The 19,963-nt window shown below is 44.9% G+C and overlaps 2 protein-coding genes across 2 annotated transcripts in view; one reads left to right on the top strand and one right to left on the bottom strand.

Annotated features, from left to right (window-relative positions):
* LOC103131397 (protein asteroid homolog 1-like) overlaps positions 1-7,346 on the bottom strand; it is a gene marked incomplete at its 5' end in the record, with an annotated part of 9,531 nt that extends 2,185 nt beyond the window's left edge. Inside the window, 3 exons of the mRNA XM_016666616.1 lie at positions 2,295-2,433; positions 6,723-6,915; positions 7,026-7,346. Of these exons, the coding sequence (XP_016522102.1) occupies positions 2,295-2,433; positions 6,723-6,915; positions 7,026-7,346 (653 nt within the window). The remainder of the gene's footprint in view (positions 1-2,294; positions 2,434-6,722; positions 6,916-7,025) is intronic.
* LOC103131395 (collagen alpha-4(VI) chain-like) lies at positions 1,010-19,548 on the top strand. The gene is made up of 8 exons (XM_007543029.2): positions 1,010-1,161; positions 10,129-10,235; positions 10,501-11,088; positions 12,617-13,168; positions 13,787-14,395; positions 15,020-15,562; positions 17,684-18,241; positions 18,496-19,548. The coding sequence occupies exons 2-8, from the start codon at positions 10,154-10,156 to the stop codon at positions 19,086-19,088; spliced, it is 3,525 nt and encodes a 1,174-aa protein (XP_007543091.2). The 5' UTR covers positions 1,010-1,161; positions 10,129-10,153; the 3' UTR covers positions 19,089-19,548.
* The last annotated feature ends 415 nt before the right edge of the window (positions 19,549-19,963 follow it).

Here is a 19,963-nt window from a genome sequence, read left to right as displayed (position 1 = left end):
TAGAACAATATGAACTCGTATGACCCCGATCAGCCCGGTGTCCCATGAAAACCAGTCGGATGTGAAACTGTTTCCACCGGGCCGTTTACTGTGCGACACCGAGTACGCGGTCAGAAAAATGTGTTCATGTCCGGCGGACTGAAGTACAGCATGTTGAGAAAATTAACCAAAAATTAACTAAAAAGAAATCTCTATTCACATGCAGGCGTTCTGCTTGGGTGACCTTTGACCCCCAGAATATTCTCAGACTTAATGAGTGAGGCCTTTTTATTTCAGACAAACTGAAATATCAAACCCAAAGCAGGAGAAATGAGCCTGATGCTCCTCACAGCTCCAGACGGACTCAATTCAAACGGATCGCAGTCTGCTCCCTCCTCCGCTTCGCTAAATGACTTGCTTACTTTCTCTCAGGCATAACGAGATGAAGGCCTGAGTCTTCTGCCCCCTGCTGGTCACCTGACAGCTGCGTCCAGCCCTGTGGTTCCACCCTGCAGGTGAACTCAGCCTCATGTTCGGCGGTGGGAATAGTTCGTCATGATGGCGAATTAAGACGGGACAGTTAAAACCCGGCAGCGCTCTGCTGAGTGGGCCGCCGGTCGACCGGCTCATCTGGAATCATGTAACTCAGAGTTTTCTCCAGAATTTCCTGGGAAGCGTTCCTCTGAGGTTCCATTCATCGTCTTATGAGGAAAAACACTTTTCACTTCTTTTATCCAGAAACCACAGATGTGCTGCAGCTGCCAGCATCGAGGCCCTCTGCCCACAGAAACGTTTTGTGATGCTTCCAACTAGTGAAAGCAGAAACATCTGGCAGCAAGAGGAAACCTGATCAACATGTCTGGGATCTACATCCAAAAGCTCCTGCAGACAGAACCGACTGGTCAGAGGCAGGGAAGCCGCCATGACGCCTCGCTACCGAGCCGTTTGGAGCAGTTTCTGTCCAGCCTCATTAACAGCTGCCCGCTGCAGGATCCCTGGGGCCTCAGAGCGGAGCCAAGGCCCCAGGGCCTGGGCCCCGCCCCTGGAGTCCAGAGGCGGGGCCCCGCGCCTCCTTCATCCTCCTCCTCCTCCTCTCACTCAGTTGCAGTGCTGCAGCTTGCCAGTGGAGGAACGCTCAGTTCAGCAGACTGCTAGTCCCCAATAGGATGCAGCAGCACAACTGTGAGTAGCTTCTGTCTGACCTTTGACTTGCAGGACGTGTTTGTTGTTGAGGGAGAAAGTTGCTTCCATCTGACAGATAACTGGTTCATTCACAGGTTTCAGCAGCGTTTCTCCTCCCAGCTGATGATATTTTACCCGTTTCTCCTGCTCAGGTTTCGTGTCGTTCTTCCTCTCTGCTGGTCTCAGTGAAATGTTTCCTGTATTTGGTTTTGGGTGTTTTATTTCTGCTAATGTGGACTGACTGCAACCAGAAGTCAGATGATCAGATGAACTTATTGCATCTCTGGCAGCGTCGCTTACATCACATCCTGAATGCCTGCATCATACTAGGCGCTGAGTTCCTGAACGTTGGGGGATCAGAGATCAGCTGATGCTTCCATGTGAAGCCGATCTCATCCACTGATCTTATCTTCCTCTGCTAAGGGTTAAAGGTCAGCTGCTGTCCTGAGAGGTTTGACCGACCCACCAGGTCAGGTCTGAAAGTTTTCAGGTAACAATATTCCCCCTCTGTTACCAACTCAGCAACTTTCTTACATTTAAAAAAATCTGCCAATCAGAATCGGCAGGTCAGGCTTTTCACAGATCGGCCAGAAAACTGCAGCCACACTGCAGATGGAATACATACACACACATTCACGACATTAAATTGCTTTGTCTCAGGTGTAATTACAAGAGCTAAATATCTAATTTACACCAGGTGAGTCTTTCTCACCTGACAATGTGGACCAGCACCGGTACCGGGCTGATTCTGAGCCTTCAGATCATTTTAAAAGAAGTTTCACATAACTGAGAAGTTGATGTAAAAATTATTTGTTTTAAATTATCAGCAGCAAACAGCATGTCGCCATCTGCAGCTTAGAGCCTCATCGATGAGTTAATGCAGCAGCCATGCAGCCTGACGGAAAAACATTTTACAATCTCAAACATTNCATCCATCCGCTCTGAGCAGAGACTAAGTGTGAGCGCCAGGAGAAGTAAAGAGTGCAATCATTACAAGTTTTGAGAATAAAGACATGAAGTCCTGCTGTCAGACTGAACATGTGTGCTCTTGGATTATGGCAGGAAAATTCCTCCATAACCACTGAGGTGTTTTCACCAAAATAACCTCCAGAGGTTTCCTGAAGCCGTCTCACCTGGAGACGTCCGGTTCTGGCAGAGGGAGGCCCAGCAGCTGGTTCAGTCGGATGCTGTCCTTCATACAGACCTGCCACTGGCTGAAGGCATGAGACACGTTGACGTCCACCTTCTGTATGCCGCTCTTATTCTGAAAAGCTGCAACACAGAACCAGACGTCTTCATGTAACTCTGACCTCCCTAAGAACAAAAACTCAGAAGCAGAGAGAATGAAGTGATTCATGAGGGCATGTAGCATCCAGACTGGACAGCAAACAGCTCTGGCTTCTTTCTTTCTAAATGTTCAGAAACTGAAGAAAAATTGGTGAATGAGTTGCTTGCATTGTGCATATTTGCCACTGGATGTCACAAGAGATGTGTTGCCTCATCCATTCATCCCGATCCATCCCCCGTTCCATCTCTCCATCCTGCAGACACGTCTGTCCTTCCATGGCCTCCTGCTGAGAGGAGCTGATGTCGTGGTCCGACCACGCCGGCCCGGTCCTGAACACACCAGCAGCTGGTCTTCTGCTTGACCCCCACAGACAGGATGGATACCTGAGAGGCAGCTCTGGAGCCAGACCAGCACTGAGCCCGACTACCCCAGGAATGTAAAGACAGCCACCAGTTGTTTCTAACATCGGTCAAACCTGGAGACGGCGAGAAATCCTTCTTTAAAGATCTTGGCTGGACTGGCCAGACTCTCCATGTTATGTTTAACATCATAATCTAATCTACTATTATTTCCTCCATCCATTTACTTAAATGAGAAGTTAAAGCCGTCGGTCTATAGTTATTTGGACTGACAGGATCTTTCCCTGGTTTATTAAACTGAAGTATTGTTGCCCTTTTCCAGCTATTTGGTATTAAACCTTCTTTCCATATTTTATTAAATAATTTTAATATTAATTTCAATGTTACTTCTGGAATCTGTTGAAACACAGCAGAACATAGTTGATCCTCTCCTGGAGCTGAGCATCCCGTTTTCATTTCTTTCATGGTTATATTCATGTCTAATGTTGACATGCATTTTTGACATTTTTCCAATAAATTTTTATGATTTCCAAGTTTTTGCATTTTCTGCTGTCTACTGTAACAGGTGGAGCCAGCAGGTGGCGCTCCCTCCACACCCTGAGCTCCCATAAAAGGGGAGCTGGCAGGCAGGTGTGTGTTGGCCCACAGGTTCCAGTTTGTTTGTGGTAAGAATGAAAACTCTTAATTTGATCATCTTAAGTCAGTGCTGATGTGGTGTTTTTATTATATCATTATTGGTGATCCGGCGGTAGCATCACCTGGGCGTGTGGCTGTTCGACGCTGCAGGTTGGCTTTGCATATTTTTATTTGGATTGAATTGTATGTTTTTGTTTTTTATTTTGTTTTTATTTGACAGGGCTGTGCCAGATCTGTTAAATTGACCTTAGACTTGGTATGGTAAGTCAGAGAGGGCTGGTTTGTGCGATACAGGTATGTAGTGTTCTTAATGTTTTTTAGATTGATTTAATTGCAGTGATTTAATAAACATTTGGTCATTTTTGTTTTTTGCAGTCGTGTCGCTGCACCCTGCTGTTCTTTTAGAGTCTGATTTTCTTTTTTTCCTTTTTCATTTATTTTACTTTTTATCGTTGTTTTTGGGTCACTTCCTGTAAATACACACCCTCTTATTTTGTAATAATAAATATTGTTCATTTCATGCTGGCTGTTTATTGCACTTTGGCTACAAGTGGCCGTAACACTATGAATGTCTGTAAGATGTTCACCACTATGACCTGCAGCAAATATCTCCCCTAGTAAATCTGCCTTATCTTTATTTAAAAATGAAGCTTCGGCGCAAATTCAATCTGGAAGACTCTTTAGCCTCACCTGTCTCATCAATCAGCGCCTCCCTCTCTTCACCCTGGACCTGTCAGCGGTCAAGCCTTGTTTCAGCCAATCATCGTTTGAGTTCCAGTTGAAAAGGATCTTCTGCCCTTACCAGCTGCGATCAATCCGTTCAGCCGCTTCTCGGTCAGCAATCTCACCAGATCCTTTTCTTCATGATTCCCCGTTTTTCCACCTGTGATCCTGCTGTCATAAGGGCCACTTAACCACATGCTTGGCCCCTTCCCTTCAATCGCAAGAGAATTTATCCTGGCCCCGGCTTCAATCTCTTCAAGCAGCTCCCGCCGCTCTATCGCCTGACTGGGATTCACCGTTTCCTGCTCCTTCACCACCTATGCCAGGATCCATCTAGGCAAGCAGACACTTAGTCCCACCATTAACATCCGCAGGCCGTCCTTCTTCGCCTCAGGCCCTGACATGAGCCGACCACGTCACCGTTTCCTCCCAGCTCATCGTCCATCTTTTCACCATCGCCTTCCCACTGGTTCCCCGCGCTGAATCAGCCACGTCAACAGCTTCTCTCCTTCTGCATGGCTTCTGTCAGCCCGCTTATCAGCGCCTCCCCTCGGGTCTCTCATTCTACCCCGCCTCCGGCTGTCGAGGTGAGAGTGGAGCAGACCTGCTGCTTGTCAGATGACGGAAAACGTTGAAGTCTCGTTTCTGCTTCAGCGGTTTAAGCAGAGAGGAAATGAAATACAACAGACACTGACAGGCCTCTGTCTGCCTTTCTCTGAAGAACTACTGAGGGGAGGAGACAGCCAGGTGAGGAGAAACTGTTCTTATCTATCGATTCAGGATTTTTATCATACTGACATCAGGCTGTTGTGCTATTAGCTAGCTGCTAGCTAACGACTTTGCTAGCAAACTAAAAAGCTTCTTCCCTGTATTGTTAATATCAGTCATTGTTCAGTAATGATTATGATATAGGGGAACATCGCCCGTCCAAAACCGATCATCTCCGTAATGGATAAATGTCTAATTTCCTTTGCTGCATAAAGTACATTGCATTTATTCTGGCGTTAGGTAAATGTGTCTTGAAGGAGAATGTTAGGTACCAGGTTGGGTTTTCTTCTTTTTCAGCTCTGACCATCTGAGGGCGCCAGAGGCTGTTTCCTTGTCCTTGGTGGGTGTGTCAGCAGGCTCCGCGGTACGCACCTGGCTCCAATCGTCATCTAGAGGAGTATTTAAGCGGCAGGCTCCCGCTCTTCACCGCCAGAGTGTTTTACCTATTGTGGTACCTCCAGCCTTCCTACTGTTTGTCTCATTGAGATTGTTTCTAGTTGCCTTAAGAGCTTACCTGTTGTTTTGTGACCTCTTCCAGGACATCTTCAAGTTTTCCCCGGAGAACTCCTGTTGTCGAGCCTAGAGGGTAGTCCCCTCACGACGCTGGGAGCGAGACTCACCGGGAACTGGAGTCCTCCCACATCCCTCTGTTTAAGAGCCCACTGTGCGCCTCCGGCTGGAGTCCGCCCCGAAGACTCCTGGTCTCTCACTCTCACGAGTCGTTCCCTTCCTCGTCCCTCTCCGAGTCAGCCTCTACGCCTAGCCGCAACCTGGTACCGGAACCTTCCCCCAACCAGAATTCTTTATCACAAGTAAGCTGCGAACCCATACAAGTTGCCAGATTTCCTACGGTCATTAAACTCACCTCCACTCTCCCCTGTGTGCAGCCGTGCCAGTCCTTCCGCTGCAGCTTCCCGACTGTGGATGTTTTGAACTTTATTGTCAATAAACATCTAAAGTTTCATTCTGCCTCTCTGTGAGTTTCTGCATGTGGGCTCAAAAACTAAAACCCAGCATGACAGAGAATAGCACTTAAATAAAAGTCCAACAAGGATATTCATTTAGACTTAAAAATAACTCACCCTGAGTTACCATGATAGATAAAATGTATGTAATAAAAGTCATTAATGAAGGGAAAAAACTCAACCAGACTTTAAGTTTAGGGTCTGGTTCACAGAGTATGAAGTTAATTATTTCCCCAATTATTCAATGAAAAAAAAAAAAACCTCATTTAAGTAAAATAAAATTATAATCAAAACTTTTGGAATTGTAATGATTTATTTTTTTAAACAAAACGTTTAGCTTAAAAAACTTTTTAAGGTTTTTTTTTTTTATTAACTCATTTTTGTCTCGTGAACTTAAAAAGCTATTTGCCAAACAAACTTTTATTTGCACACATCAGGAATCTTTTCATGTGAGAATCACCAGCAAAACTTTGAGTCACAAACAAAACAAACTTAGAATAGCAAGAAAAGATTTATGACGTGCAAATAAGTTTGTTTTGCAAATAATTTTTTCACTTCATTATACAAAAATGTTTTTAAACTCTAGGTTAGGTTTCAACCATGTTTCTTGAACACATATTATATCTGGGATTATTTCTAAATCATAAACAAACTTTTTAAATTCTTGTCCATTGACTATTAAACTTCTGCCATTCCATTGAAGAATATGTAGAACCATTATAAAAGCTTCAATCCTAATCCTGAGCATTTTCTGTTTCAGTGGGACTCAAAATTTTGAATCATTTACCAGGTCTAGTTCTACTTATGCCCAGCTGCAGTTACCTGTTCTGGACCTCAGCATGTTGCTCATCCCCAGCAGCAGCGCCCTCTGCAGGTCTGGAGGAGGCTGAGCTGTCTGCAGCCAGTAGCAGCTGACGGCTGCTGGGAGCTGCAGCTCAGGCGGCAGGAGGCGCAGAGACTCCTGGGTCACTCCCAGAGCTTCCAGTAGGACGTTCAGACGGTCAGAGAGCGCCACCTGGAGGAAGACCATCAGGACGGGGTTCAGTCCCTGAAAGCTCTGCTGAGGGACACTGGTAGACGAGGACATGAAGACAGGTTTACAGTCTTTGGTTTGAATAAAATCACCTGTGGCAGGGAGTCGAGTCTGAGCCTCTGGCTGGTTCTGGTGAACGTTGGCTCCACTGGGATGGATATCAGGCTGAGACCCGCTCTGTCAAACTCCACTGGAGTGAACTTGTCTTTGCCCAGCAGCAGGCCGTACATCACCTGTCGCAGCGGCCTGGAGGTCTGGTTGGCGCTGGGCAGCTCTTGGGTCTCAATGCCAAAACCGAGGTTCATCCTGTGGAGCCGCAGAACGTCCAGGACATTTTCAGAGAGCCGGGCCTGAGTCAGGGGCAGCAGCATCCAGCTGGGGACGAGGTCATCTTCCTGAAGGAGACGACACTGTCAGCTCGGCGTGGTTTCACTGTCATCAGTCCTGAACCCTGCTGACATCTGGACCTTCTGGAGAGATCCTGGACATTTCAGGTCCAGAGTTTGAAGCTTGCATCACTGCATCCCCTTCAGTGATGACTTAACATCAGTGAAACCTGATAAACGACTGAACATTTTAATACATGTTCTCAACATCGCCTTCTAGCCAGCCCTGAGTTGCAGTTCTAGTTGCAGGTGTTCTGGAGTGAACGGGTTTCTAAACTGGATACAGAGTGCTGGGAAAGTGAGTCCAGGGTGGGGAACCTGTTCTTTACCATAGCAGGGCAGCAACACGTCGATCTCAGCATCAGGAGACAAACTGAACGCCGACAGGAGGCTGAGACCAGCAGGTCCTCCTCTGATTGGCTTAAAACGTTCATAACTTTATTAAAGAACAACAAAATAAATAAATGAATAAATCAATAAAATGTGTTCAAATTAATGACCCAACAAAAATAATAATCTCAGTAATTGTTGTTTCTACAAGGTGTTGCCCAATTCTGTGTGTTTCGGTTCCTTTACCAAAATAACGAGCAGAGCAGGAGTTTAAATGAACTAATCAACCACCGCTGTGTTCAGGGAGGATTTTTAATGATCACAAAATAAATATCAAGCCTGCAAACCTGATATGGTAACGGACTGAATGTTTTTAACGTAATCTGTGGAGGAGCGAGCGGTTTCCATGGTAACAGGTGTGTTTAAATGACGGAGAGTAAAAAGGTGGAGTGGTTTAGAGTTGATCACCTGTTCAGTTATTTTACCTTTCTTTACCTTTGCTGTGGCTCNGGGCTCCGTATGAAAGAGATGCAAAAAACATGTTAAAATCAAACTTCATTGAGTTTTCACAAATCACAAACATGGTTTTAAATATCCAGCTTGAAGAGGAGAATAATCTAGTCCAGGTTTGAAGTGTCTAGGTGTTGTAGTTTTTAAACTTGAGTCGATTAAAGATTAGAAAGGTAGTGAAAAATTAGGTGGAATCGCCCTTTACCGATTGGAAACTAGAATTAGAAACCAACTTCAGCTTCGTAGAATCTACTCACTTAAAGTCAAAACTCAGTTTCACACAAAGACGCTAGCTTAAACGTTTGGCCGTTGAACCGGACCGGTCATGTCGCTGCCAGGCTAAGTTTCTGTTAGCAGCTCCACTCTAATCTTTCTGATAAACATTATCAAGAGAAAACAAACCTTTATCTTGAAGTCTTCCTCCTCCCTTTCTCTCTCCGTGAAGGACAAGAACTTTTTTTGTGACATTGTTTTGCTAACTTTTCTTCCACCGGAGCTTTGAAGGTGACCGGTGAAGCGAGACCTGCCGCGGCCACCAGGGGGCTCCAAACAGCAATCTATATATATATTTTTGTCCATATACAGAATGATTTCTATAAACATTATCAAATATATATTGTAAGAAAATCAAAACCTTATAATGAAGTTGTGTGTTTTGTTAATATAATCAGAAAGAAATCATTACTAAAAAAATAAGAATCAGTTCCCCCCAGTGACCCCTGGGGCCCTAAGCAGCCACTTTGGGCCGGCCCTGCGTCCCAGCCTCTCTGTGCAGCAGACATGGACCAGCCCAGCATGGAGGCAAAGGCAGACAATGGATGTTTAGCTTAAATATTCCTCTTAGTGCTGATTTTGCATGATACTTTCATCATGAATGAGGATTAAACTCATATTCAGGAAGTTCTCTTTCTGATGATGGATATGGTTTGCTTCATCGCACTTATTTTGAAAAGATGTTATGTTTTCACTCAACTTTGTTTTCTGTCTGTTTGATTCACCCTGACTTGGTAACAGGTTAATAAAAACTTTAAGATCTAAATTAGAGATGATTAACAACACGATGCTGACGTCTCAGTTCAGGAGGCAGCAAACACCTGGCCAGGTGAGCTGGTGTCTCTCAGTATGTTGGTGTTTTCGACCCGGTTCTACTGGAACCAGAACTTCATCATCTGCAGACGAGCCATTTCTGCTACTAGCGCTAGGCTAGCACGTTAGCTTTGGTTGTATTTACCCAGAATGCCCTGCGCTGTAGTCCACTGCCTGCTTTTGGAGCTGCTTCTGGTCCACTTGGTGTTCACATTCAAACCGAACCCAGACCGAGGTTTGGAGGACCAGAGGTCAGAGGTCGAACCGAACCGGACTGACAGACGGACTGGAGTTGGATTAAAGCGGACTGATCAGGGCTGGTGAGAATGAACGCTGAGTTTCAGAGCTTCATCCTTCTGCAGGATGGAGTATGGAGTTCTTCAGCATGAATAAAAATCTTTGTCAGAAAAAGTCAGCAAAGCTTTCAGGAATCAGAACCTGGACAGATTGAAAAACTAATCAGCTGACTGGAAAATCACCTAGAAGGAGGAATGGAGCTACAGGCTGGTTTTGCACTATGCCAGCGCTGTCCGCCCCTTTAGAACCAGTCTGCAGGAGGCAGAGTGTCCAGAAACCATTCGGTGAAAATCTCCTGAACAGAAACACCGAGGCTCCCGGTAAGACAGAAACATCTGCTGAGGCAAAGCGGGAAACGCTAACACTAAAAACAGAATCAAAATACCACAACCTCCATGATTCACATAAATGCTTAAAAACAAAGAAATGAGGATTGAAGACAATGGAAACCGAAAGCCGGGTCATCTAAAGGTCGTCATGCAGAAGGTCTCAGGTCTGACCAGAAGTTATTTTTCTGGTTTCTGATAGAAACGGATGATCCCAGCCGTTCTTCGGTCCAGATCCTCACTAACTCTGTTTTCTGCAGGAAGTGAAACCACCAAGCATCCAACATGAGGGGGGCCGCGGTCCTCATCATCATCGCCGCCGCTGGGTTCTGGGCCGTCTCTGCTCAGCCAGAACTTCAACTTTCCGGTGAGGAAGATGACCTTTGACCTGATCGCCTCTCCTCCGGCGCTGCCGGCTGGCGAAGGTTTTCCTCACTGTCAGAGTTTTCTGTTTTCTGTGAAGCTGCTGCTCATGTAAAAATGTCTGAGGAGTTTCTCCTCCTGGTCTTGGTGACGTTGTATGTGATATTCCAGCTCCTAAAATCCAAACTGATTACAGACATAAAACTCTAGAGTTGAGCTTTGTTTCTTTAAATCAACCATTTTTTCATCACATTGATCTTTCTTTCTAGAGTGTCAAAACGCCACATTGGGGGACATCGTCTTCCTAGTCGACAGCTCCGGTAGCATCGGCGAGGAAAACATTAGGATAATCCGCACCTTTCTCAGAAATGTCATCCAGAACCTCGACATTGGCCCTGATAAAGTACAGGTCGGCTTGGCTGTGTACGGAGACCGTCCCAAGAAGGAGTTCCTGCTGAAAGACCACATGGACAGGACAGCCGTGTTGGACGCAGTGGAGCAAATTGCTTTCCTTCGCGGTGGCACAAACACGGGCAAAGCCATGGACTTCATCCGGGAGGAATACTTTACGGCCGAGGCAGGGAGCAGAGCCAGGCAGCATGTTCCTCAGATCGCTGTGCTCTTGACTGATGGAAACTCCAACGATGATGTGTCCAAACCCGCCAAGCGTCTCCGGGACCTGAACGTCTTTGTGTTTGTCATTGGAGTGTCTCAGAGCAATTATGATCAGCTGAAGATCATCGCCAACCACCCACCAGAAGACTACATCCTGACCACCAACAACTTCCAGACTCTTCAGAGTCTAAGAAACACTCTGCTGAAAACCGTGTGCTCCTCCCTGCAGATCCAGAAAATAGGTAAGGTGTCGTCCATCTGAGGGTTCGGTTGATTTCAGTTCTTCTCCCCCCACTATATCTACACTGGAACAAATCTGACCTGCTAGCTCAGGCGGTTGATGCAGACGGTCACTTTCCTTGATCTGTCAGAGCGTCTTAGTTTGGCTTAGACAAATAAAAGTTACAGCAAAAATTATATTTCAAACATTTGAGTACTTTGTTTGCTTCAAGAAATGAAATGAACAATAAAATCTTGCATGTTTAGATTGTCATTGAGCAGATAAAATGAAAAGGGCACAAAATTTGTTTAAAATAAAATATTTTGCGGCCCCCAAGTGCTTTGGCCATCATGTCAAAAGGTTTGGACGCCGTTGATCTGCTGCTTAAAGGAACAGACATAAAAGCAAAGCGTCACAGATGAAGCAGCCCCTCGTACTGCTTCATCCAGAGGGTCTGGACTCTCGGCTGTCGACAAACGGTTGTTTCCTGGAGGAGTGGACAACCGTCCTCCACTGTAACGCGATCCAAACAAGGCGACTGTGACCAACTGAACGGCTTCCTAAACTTCCTTCGCAGCTCAAACTGCAGGCTGACTGCAATTCTAAAACACAAAAACCAACATCCTCGTTTACAACTTCTCCTTCTGTTCGCTGACGGACCCGGTAGAAAGTCTACCAGAGAAGTCCATGTCAATGGGACTTTGGATCAGTGGAGAGAGAGCAGGCTTGCAGAGGAAGGTGGTGGCCAGGCTCAGGTCACACAGACTGGAAGCTGTTGAAACATCCGGCTGCAGTCAGGGGCGCAACTACATATTATTCAGGTGGATGCGAAAACATAAATGCCCCTCCCTCACCCCCCCCAAAAAAAGGAAGGTACGTAAGGGTGAAGGAGCGTAGAAAGCATACGGTCGCTCTATCGGTATGAGCGATCGTATGTCTCTTCCCCCCTGAGACGAAGACACCTGAAAGGTAAAACTCGCTACATTTACATTTACATGTGCGCGAGGTGAAGGAGCGTAAGGGCGAAGTGAAGTGAAAGCATCATCGGGGCGCCGCCCCTTCCAGACGGGGCTTTGACGCCCCCTGTGGTGCAGCGCCCCATGTGCTGCATACCCACTTTTGGCGCCACTGGCTGCAGTCCCCGAATGCCACCGTCCTGCAACGTTTAGAGGCATCCCTGCCTCAAGCTGCCTGAAGAGGAAAGGCTCAATTACCTCACTGGAAGGTCAGAAAGTTCTGCAAAAGTCTGCTTATTAACTATTTCTGTGTCCATACACATAGATGGTTATGAAGAAGTTGCTCCTCCCCCAAAAAAACACAAAATATTTTAAATCTATCAGTTTTCCTAATGAAAACAGATCAGTCATCCTCTGAGCCCAGTTGCTGGGACCCTAATAGAACTGTGGTTGCACCAACATGATTTTTTGCAGTGAACTTTTCTGACTATTCAACCATTTAATTTCCCTTTGGGATTAAAGAAATATTTTTGGATTTGAACTGAATTTTCTGGATTTGGTGTTAAGTTTGTTTTTCTTTCTGTCTTCTTCCAGCTTTGGCCAATAAATTTGCAGACATCTTTCTCCTGGTGGACAGCGCCTTAAGTCCACGACAGTTCATCTTTTTCAGGAATGAGCTGATCAGATTTATCGACCAGATGGACGCTGGACAGGGAAGCTACCATGTCGGTTTGGCTCAGTATCGCCAGGATGTGCAGACTGAGTTCTATCTAAACGATCATAAAACTAAACCACAGTACACAAAAGCATTGAGAAGCATTCGACAGCTGCCACAAACTGGCCAAGCACCAAACCTGGAACGTGCTCTGAGGTACGCAGGTGATAACTTTTTCCTCTCTGAAAATGGCGGCCGTGCAAACCAAGGAGCTCAACAGTTTCTGGTTGTTGTTGTTGGAGAAAAGCCGAAGGGACTCTTATATTCGGCCAGTCAAGATGTCAAATCCCAAGGGGTGTCTGTTGTAGGCATGAGTCCGGTTGTGTCAGTGGAAAGCATGCTAAGCTTTGCGGACAGGGCCTATGACAATCTGAGGATCACTCAGCTGAAGGATTTCTTCACCACCCAAGAAGTGGAAACAGCCATTGAAGGTAGGAGCTTTCAGCCTGTTACAAGGTATCTGAGGTGAACAGAAATAGTGAACTGAATCAGATCACCAACACTTCCAACAACAGAGACTGATAACTAGGGCTGTAGGCAAACTCAATTTTTAAGTCATGGCTCATTATACATGAACCATGACTTGTCTCTATATTATAATCATAGAAACAAGAAAGCTAATCTTGCTAGCTAACATCAACTGGCCACATGTGTACGGCTTTAAAACAATATACTCATTCTCTACGAGTGTGGAGCCGAAGAAGATTTAATGACAATTTTTAGTGTAATTACACATTTTGTAACACCTCCACTAATGACACACAACCATCATATAGGTAAAATTACCTTTGGACAATCCAGGGCTTGTCTCACTGACATCTACATCTCTGTGGTGTAATGTGAGTAAATTACAGGATTTACAATGAATCAATGTCCATTGATTCCATTGATTCATTTAATGAAATCATTAAATGAATGATTCCATTCATTGTTGACAAACAGATCAACAGAGTTAGTTGATCTGTTTGTGGTAATTTAACAAGCTGTTGATTAAAACTTTGTGAATCTTAAGACGACAATCTCATAAACTTCCTGCATCGTTTCCACAGACTGTCAGAGAGTCAACACTGCAGACGTCGTCTTCATCATCGATGAGTCAGGAGGCATCGGGAACAACAACTTCCAGCTCATCCAGAGCTTTGTGCAGTCGCTTATTGGCAGCCTGAACGTCAATCAGACGGGAGTCAGAGTGGGAATTGTTACCTACAACGAGGCTCCCAAGGCCCATGCTTATCTCGACAGCTTCCAGGACCAAACAGAAGCTCAGCAGTTCATCAAGTTGCTCCCCTACCGCGGCGGTGGCTCCAACACTGGAGCTGCTCTGCGGTTCACCCTGGAGTCAGTCTTCAAAGGGAGGGGCAGCAGGGAGGATGTGCAGAAGGTAGCTATCGTGGTCACAGACAGTAAATCGCAGGACAGCGTGAAGGAAGCGGTGGCAGAGCTACATTGGTTTCCAGTCAGAGTTTTTGCGATAGGAGTAAATGAGAAGACACCAGACCTGTACGACATGGCATCTTATCCCACCAACAGGCACGTTTTTGCTGTGGACAATTTCATGCAACTGAAACCCCTGAGGAAAGTCATGCAGAAGAGTATCTGCAGTTCCATCATTCAGGGGTCCGTCAACTCCTTTAAAAACAGCGCCGACATCAAGGAAGGTGGGAAACGTCTCACACTATTTACAGCCAAGGTTACAGAAAAGTCTGTAGACGCCTGTTAAAATGTCTGCGATGTAAAAAGTTAGACCATGATAAATAATTTGATATTTTCTACCTTTAATGTGGCATGTATCTTACTAAAGCCTCACTGAATTGTGTTCACTTTAAATTAATACTTTGTTGAAGCACCTTTTGATTTAATTTCATCACTTAGTTTTCTTTGGTTAATTTTTCACACTCTGTCTTCCAGAGGTTCTCCAAGTCCCTGTTTGACACGTCTTGGCATCGCGCTCTGCAGTTACTCCACAGTTTTATGACTTGTATCAGATCAGGATTCTCCCCATCCAAATTTTAAATTTTCTTCAGTTGAAGGCATTGCTTTGTAGATTTGTATGTCTCTCTTCAGCTTTTCAGCAAATGGGACCCTAAATTTCTCCAAAGAAATGCCTGTAGTCAGGTTCTGTCAGTAGATCGAGTTAGGGTTGATCTAGTGGCGTCACACAACTCAGTCCACTGACTGAAGGACAGAAAAACATCACTGCTTACCACAAACACAAGACAAACTAGTGTGTCACATTTGTTGTTGAGTAGCATCACACTAACCTGCAGCGGTTCTGTTTCCAGCATGCTATCAGAAGGATGAAGCAGACATCATCTTCCTCATTGATGACTCGGACAACATCGATTCCTCTGACCTGTCTGACACAAAGAAGTTCATCACTAACTTTCTTGGAGAATTTCGTGACAGACTTGATCATATTCGCATCGGGCTTGTGAAATACTCCAACTCAGCTCGGTTTGAGTTTGACCGGATTTCACTCTTAGACGTGAGCAAAGCTCTGAATTACATTAATCATGAAGGGGGTCGGACCAACACAGGGAGAGCCCTCACATTCATGGAAAGGCATTTCAAGACGGTACCCTACAGTCAGGGTTCAACGTATCTGATCGTCATCACTGCAGGAGAGTCCGAAGACAGCATCAGAGGTCCAGCAGAGAAAATAAGGGCGCAAGGCGTCATGGTCTTTGCTGTTGGAGTAAAGAGGTCAAACAAAGCTCAACTGCAGGAGATCTCTGGTGATCCAGACAGGACCTTTAAAGTCAGAGATTACTATTTCCTCAAGTCGATCAAAAACGATATTCTAAGACCAATCTGTGGACCAGCAGGTGAGTCAAGTCAAGTGAACTTTATTGTCAAAGATCTATGTAACAGGGTTAACACAGAAGTTTGAACTTGCATTTCATCAGACTCCAATGTGCAATTAAACATATAAACATATAAATAAGACATTGACAGTAACCCTCCCACACACATACACACACTGCAATACACTGTGCAATAAGAAGACAATAAGAGGAATATATAGATGGACAATAAATACACAATCACACACACACACACACATACACACACACACACACACACACATAGCAGCAGAAGTGCAATCAGTGGACATACAGGTAATGTGAGGTGATGCAGATGCTGTATGCAAGGTGCAAAGAGTAAAGAGCAAGTGGTGTGTGAAGGAAATGTTCATTTACTTCAATGTGTTGATGAGTCTGATAGCTTGTGGAAAGAAGCCGTTTCCCAGTCTGCTTGTGCGACACCATAAGCTGCGGTGGCCTCCCTGATGGTAGAGGGAGAACAGTTTGTGTGCTGGCTGAGTGGGGTCTCAGTATGTCCATTGCTCTCTTGGAACAGGGTTAGGGATCTGATGATCTTTTCTGCGGTCCTCACCGCCCTCTGGAGTGGCTTCTTGTCTGCAGATAGACAGCTGCTGTCCAGACAGAGAGGCTGCTGGTCAGGATGCTCTCAGTGGCTCCCTGGAGAAGGTGCTGAGAGCAGATGTGGGGAGGGGGGCTCTTCTTCTCAGCCTCCGCAGGAAGTGGAGTCGTGTCTGAGCCTTTTTGACCAGGGAGGTGTTTGTAGTCCATGTGAGGTCGTCTGTGATGTGCACTCCAAGGAACTTTGTGCTGCCATTGATGATGGTGGGATGTGAGTTGGTTTTTCTTTCCTGAAGTCCACAGTTATTTCTTTTGTTGACACTGAGTAGCAGGTTGTTTCTCCCACACCAGTTGATGAGTTGATGTTCCTCCTCTCTGTACGCTGAGTCAGCGTTGTCTCTGATGAGGCCCACCACTGTCGTTTCATCTGCGAATTTGATGATGTGATTCGTTTCAAATCTGGCACTGCAGTCGTGGGTCATCAGTGTGAACAGCGAGGGAGTTGGCACACATCCCTGCGGCACCCCGGTGTTTATGATGCTGGTCACTGAGGAGTTGTTTCCAACTCTGACTGTCTGCAGTCTGTTAGAAAGTCCAGCAGCCAGTTGCATAGTGAAGTGCTGATGCCTGTTGAACTCAGCATGACAGTGTTGAACGCAGAGCTGAAGTCAATGAACAGCAACGTGATGAGCCGGGCGGAGGTGGAGTGCTGTTGCTATGGCGACGTCAGTGGAGCGCTTGGGGCGCTAGGCAAATTGATATGGATCCAGAGAACTGGATCCATATCAAAACCAGCAAAGACATTTCACTAATACTAAATGCACTACAAATGGTACATTGTTTTTATCAACATGTTAGATTACATAACTTCATATCTCCAGTACAAACTGTTATAGAATATAAAGTCTCAAAAAGGACCTAAACTAACATTTTGTTTTACCTTTTCCATTTCTGTCATATTTAAATGTTTTAAATCCTCCAAAAATTTTAATATTGGACAATGATGAGCAAATATCAATGCTAATCAACGCACATTTCTGTTATCGTGATTAATATGTTTTAATGCACAGGCTTCCATACTTTATAGAAAATGCCTTCTTTGCCATAAAAAATAAGAGAATCTGATATGTGTTTATATTTTCCTGTAAATGGAAAATGACTAATGACTCAGGAGAACAATAACTGTCATGACTCTACAGGTCAGTTTTCTCTGTAAAGTCAGACCTTGTTATCTAAGTGCAACATGTGAAACAGATCAAACCTAAGACTTATTCCAGCAGCACTTTATAGGATGAGTTCCAGTTCTGGATTACACACCACGTTGTTACATTTAATTAATTAGACTTTAAAATCTCTTGCCTTTGTTAATGTTTACCATAATAGGCGAAATATAATGATATCTTGTGTGGGAGTATATGCCAAAGAGCACTTCTGGGAAATCCTTCAGAGAATGTGAAAACTTGATAGTTTTCTGTTGAGGGAACCAGAGAACCATTTAGCTGAGCTCTGCAGTTACATTTGGACCGGATCATACTAACTGATGTTCTTGTGTTCTGTCTCCAGTTTGTGAGGACGCTCCCAGCGACGTCATCTTCTTAACCGAGAGCTCAGAGAGAATCTCTGCAGAAGACTTTAGGAAAATGAAAGAATTTATGAAATCTGTCGTTACCAAGTCTATTGTGGGCTTGAATGACATGCGTGTGGGTGTCATGCAATTCAGCACTAGGACAAAAGTAGAGTTTCGTCTGAACCAGTACTTCAGCAAAGATGAAATACTGGAAGCCATTGATAACATGAAGCAGCAAAATGGCGGGGTTGAAACAGGAAGGGCCCTCACTGAAGTTTCACAGTTCTTCAGTGAGGCTGAAGGAGGACGTCCTACGCTGAGGCAGAACCTGGTGCTGATCACCTTCAACAAGGCCACCGATGAATTCAAAGGTCCAGCAGAGGCTCTGAGGCAAAAAGGAGTGTTAATCTTTTCAATCGGAGTGGTGAACAGTAACTACAGCCAGCTGTACGAAATCAGTAGCTCTTCAGACAAAGTCATCAATGAAGTAAATGTTGATCTAATAAGTGAACTGGACGGCATGCTGGCCTTGAAGTTCTGCGATCCACACAGAGGTGAGATTGGACAATGACTATCTGCTTAAGTATTTAATTTTTTCCATTGTTTATAATTTTATATCTTAGATAAAGAACAAAGGATAGAATAAAAGATAGAGAGGACCGTTCTTCAATCAAACTGTTTGGATCATTGTTGTTCGACGCAGCTGTCATGAAATGTTTCCAGGAACGACTTGCTGTCATCAGGTTGAAAGCTTGGGTTTCACAGCGGTCATACAAGCTGATGTTGTCTTCATTTTTTCCACTCACAGATTGTAAGAAGATTGAAAAGGCTGATATAATATTCCTGGTGGACGGCTCAGGAAGCATAGAAAACCGCTTCAGAAGCATGCAAGTGTTTATGGAGTCTGTAGTGAACCGGAGCATAGTCAGCAGGAACTCTACCCGTTTTGGAGCCATTCTTTTCTCCAACGAACCTAAAATCAAGTTTACTCTGAATACCTACAGCTCCAAAGGAGACATTCGTAATGCTATAAAAGCTCTGGTGCCGCCAAAAGATAACACATACACCAGCGAAGCTTTGGAATATTCATTGCAGTTCTTTAACGAGGAACAGGGTGGCAGGAGAAGTTTCCGCGTTCCTCAGATTCTCATGGTGATCACAGATGGGGCAGCCACAAACCCTAATAACCTAAGAAAAAATTCGGATGCGCTGCGAGCCAATAACATTACTGTCTTCAGTATAGGTGTAGAGAATGCAAACAAGACTGAGCTGCTGATCATGGCGGGAAATAATCAGTCCAATGTCTTCTATGTGGATAAATTTGACCAGCTGGAGACTCTGTACAAACAGATATCTGGAGTCATCTGCAGTATCACCAAACATCGTAAGTATGGAGAATGAATGTGTAGCGTTAAGATATACAACGTAACTGTCTACGTGTATACTTACTAAGAAAAAGTTTTAGATATTTCACTTTCATCTCAAACACCCTAACAAAAGCCTATAGCAGTGATGGTCATGTCAATGTCTAATGTGACATTGAGAACTCCAGTTTGACAATGGCGTCTCCTGCTGTCCACAAGTCGTCTTATCGTCAGCTGAGGCGTGGCGTCCTTCTTTTCTTGAAAGACGGGCCTTGGGTCATTAAGGTTTTGGGGTCCAGCGTTACAAGCCTCTACAGCAGTGGCCTCAAACCGCATTCCTCAAGGGACCCTTGAGGACATGTTTACATGTGTCCTTACACATTTATTTCAAGTGTCTTTACTCTTGAAATAAATGGTGAAACTATCTCCCTAGAATGCAGTCAGGCTCTTCGGAGCTTTGCTAATGAGCTAATATTTGAGACAGGGGTGCTGAAGCAAAGAGATATGGGGGAATTTTTCTGCCATAATTCGAGAGCATATATTTTCAATTTGAAAGCAGGACTTCATGTCTTTCTTCTCAAAACTTGCAATGCTTGTACTCAAAACGTCTGCTCTCTTTCAAATATTCTCTGTGCTTTCTCAAACCTTTCTCCTCATGCTCAAAACTTGTCTCTGCTCAGATCAAATCTCTGCTTGCAAACCTCTCTGCTGGCTTGCAAAACATTTTCTGCTCGGGCTTGGAACAGAAATATACAGTTGCCTATCAACCTCTCAGCCAAAGCTCATAACCATAGATGAGGGTGGGAACGTTGATTGACCGGTAAATCGAGAGCTTCGTTTTTTGACTCGGCTCTCTCTTCACCACGACGAACCGGTACAGCGCCCATTTCACGGCAGACGCTGCACCAATCC

This window comes from Poecilia formosa, unplaced genomic scaffold (assembly GCF_000485575.1).
Source record: "Poecilia formosa unplaced genomic scaffold, Poecilia_formosa-5.1.2 Scaffold754, whole genome shotgun sequence".
NCBI lineage: Eukaryota > Metazoa > Chordata > Actinopteri > Cyprinodontiformes > Poeciliidae > Poecilia > Poecilia formosa.
This window is presented reverse-complemented; position numbering and strand designations above follow the sequence as displayed.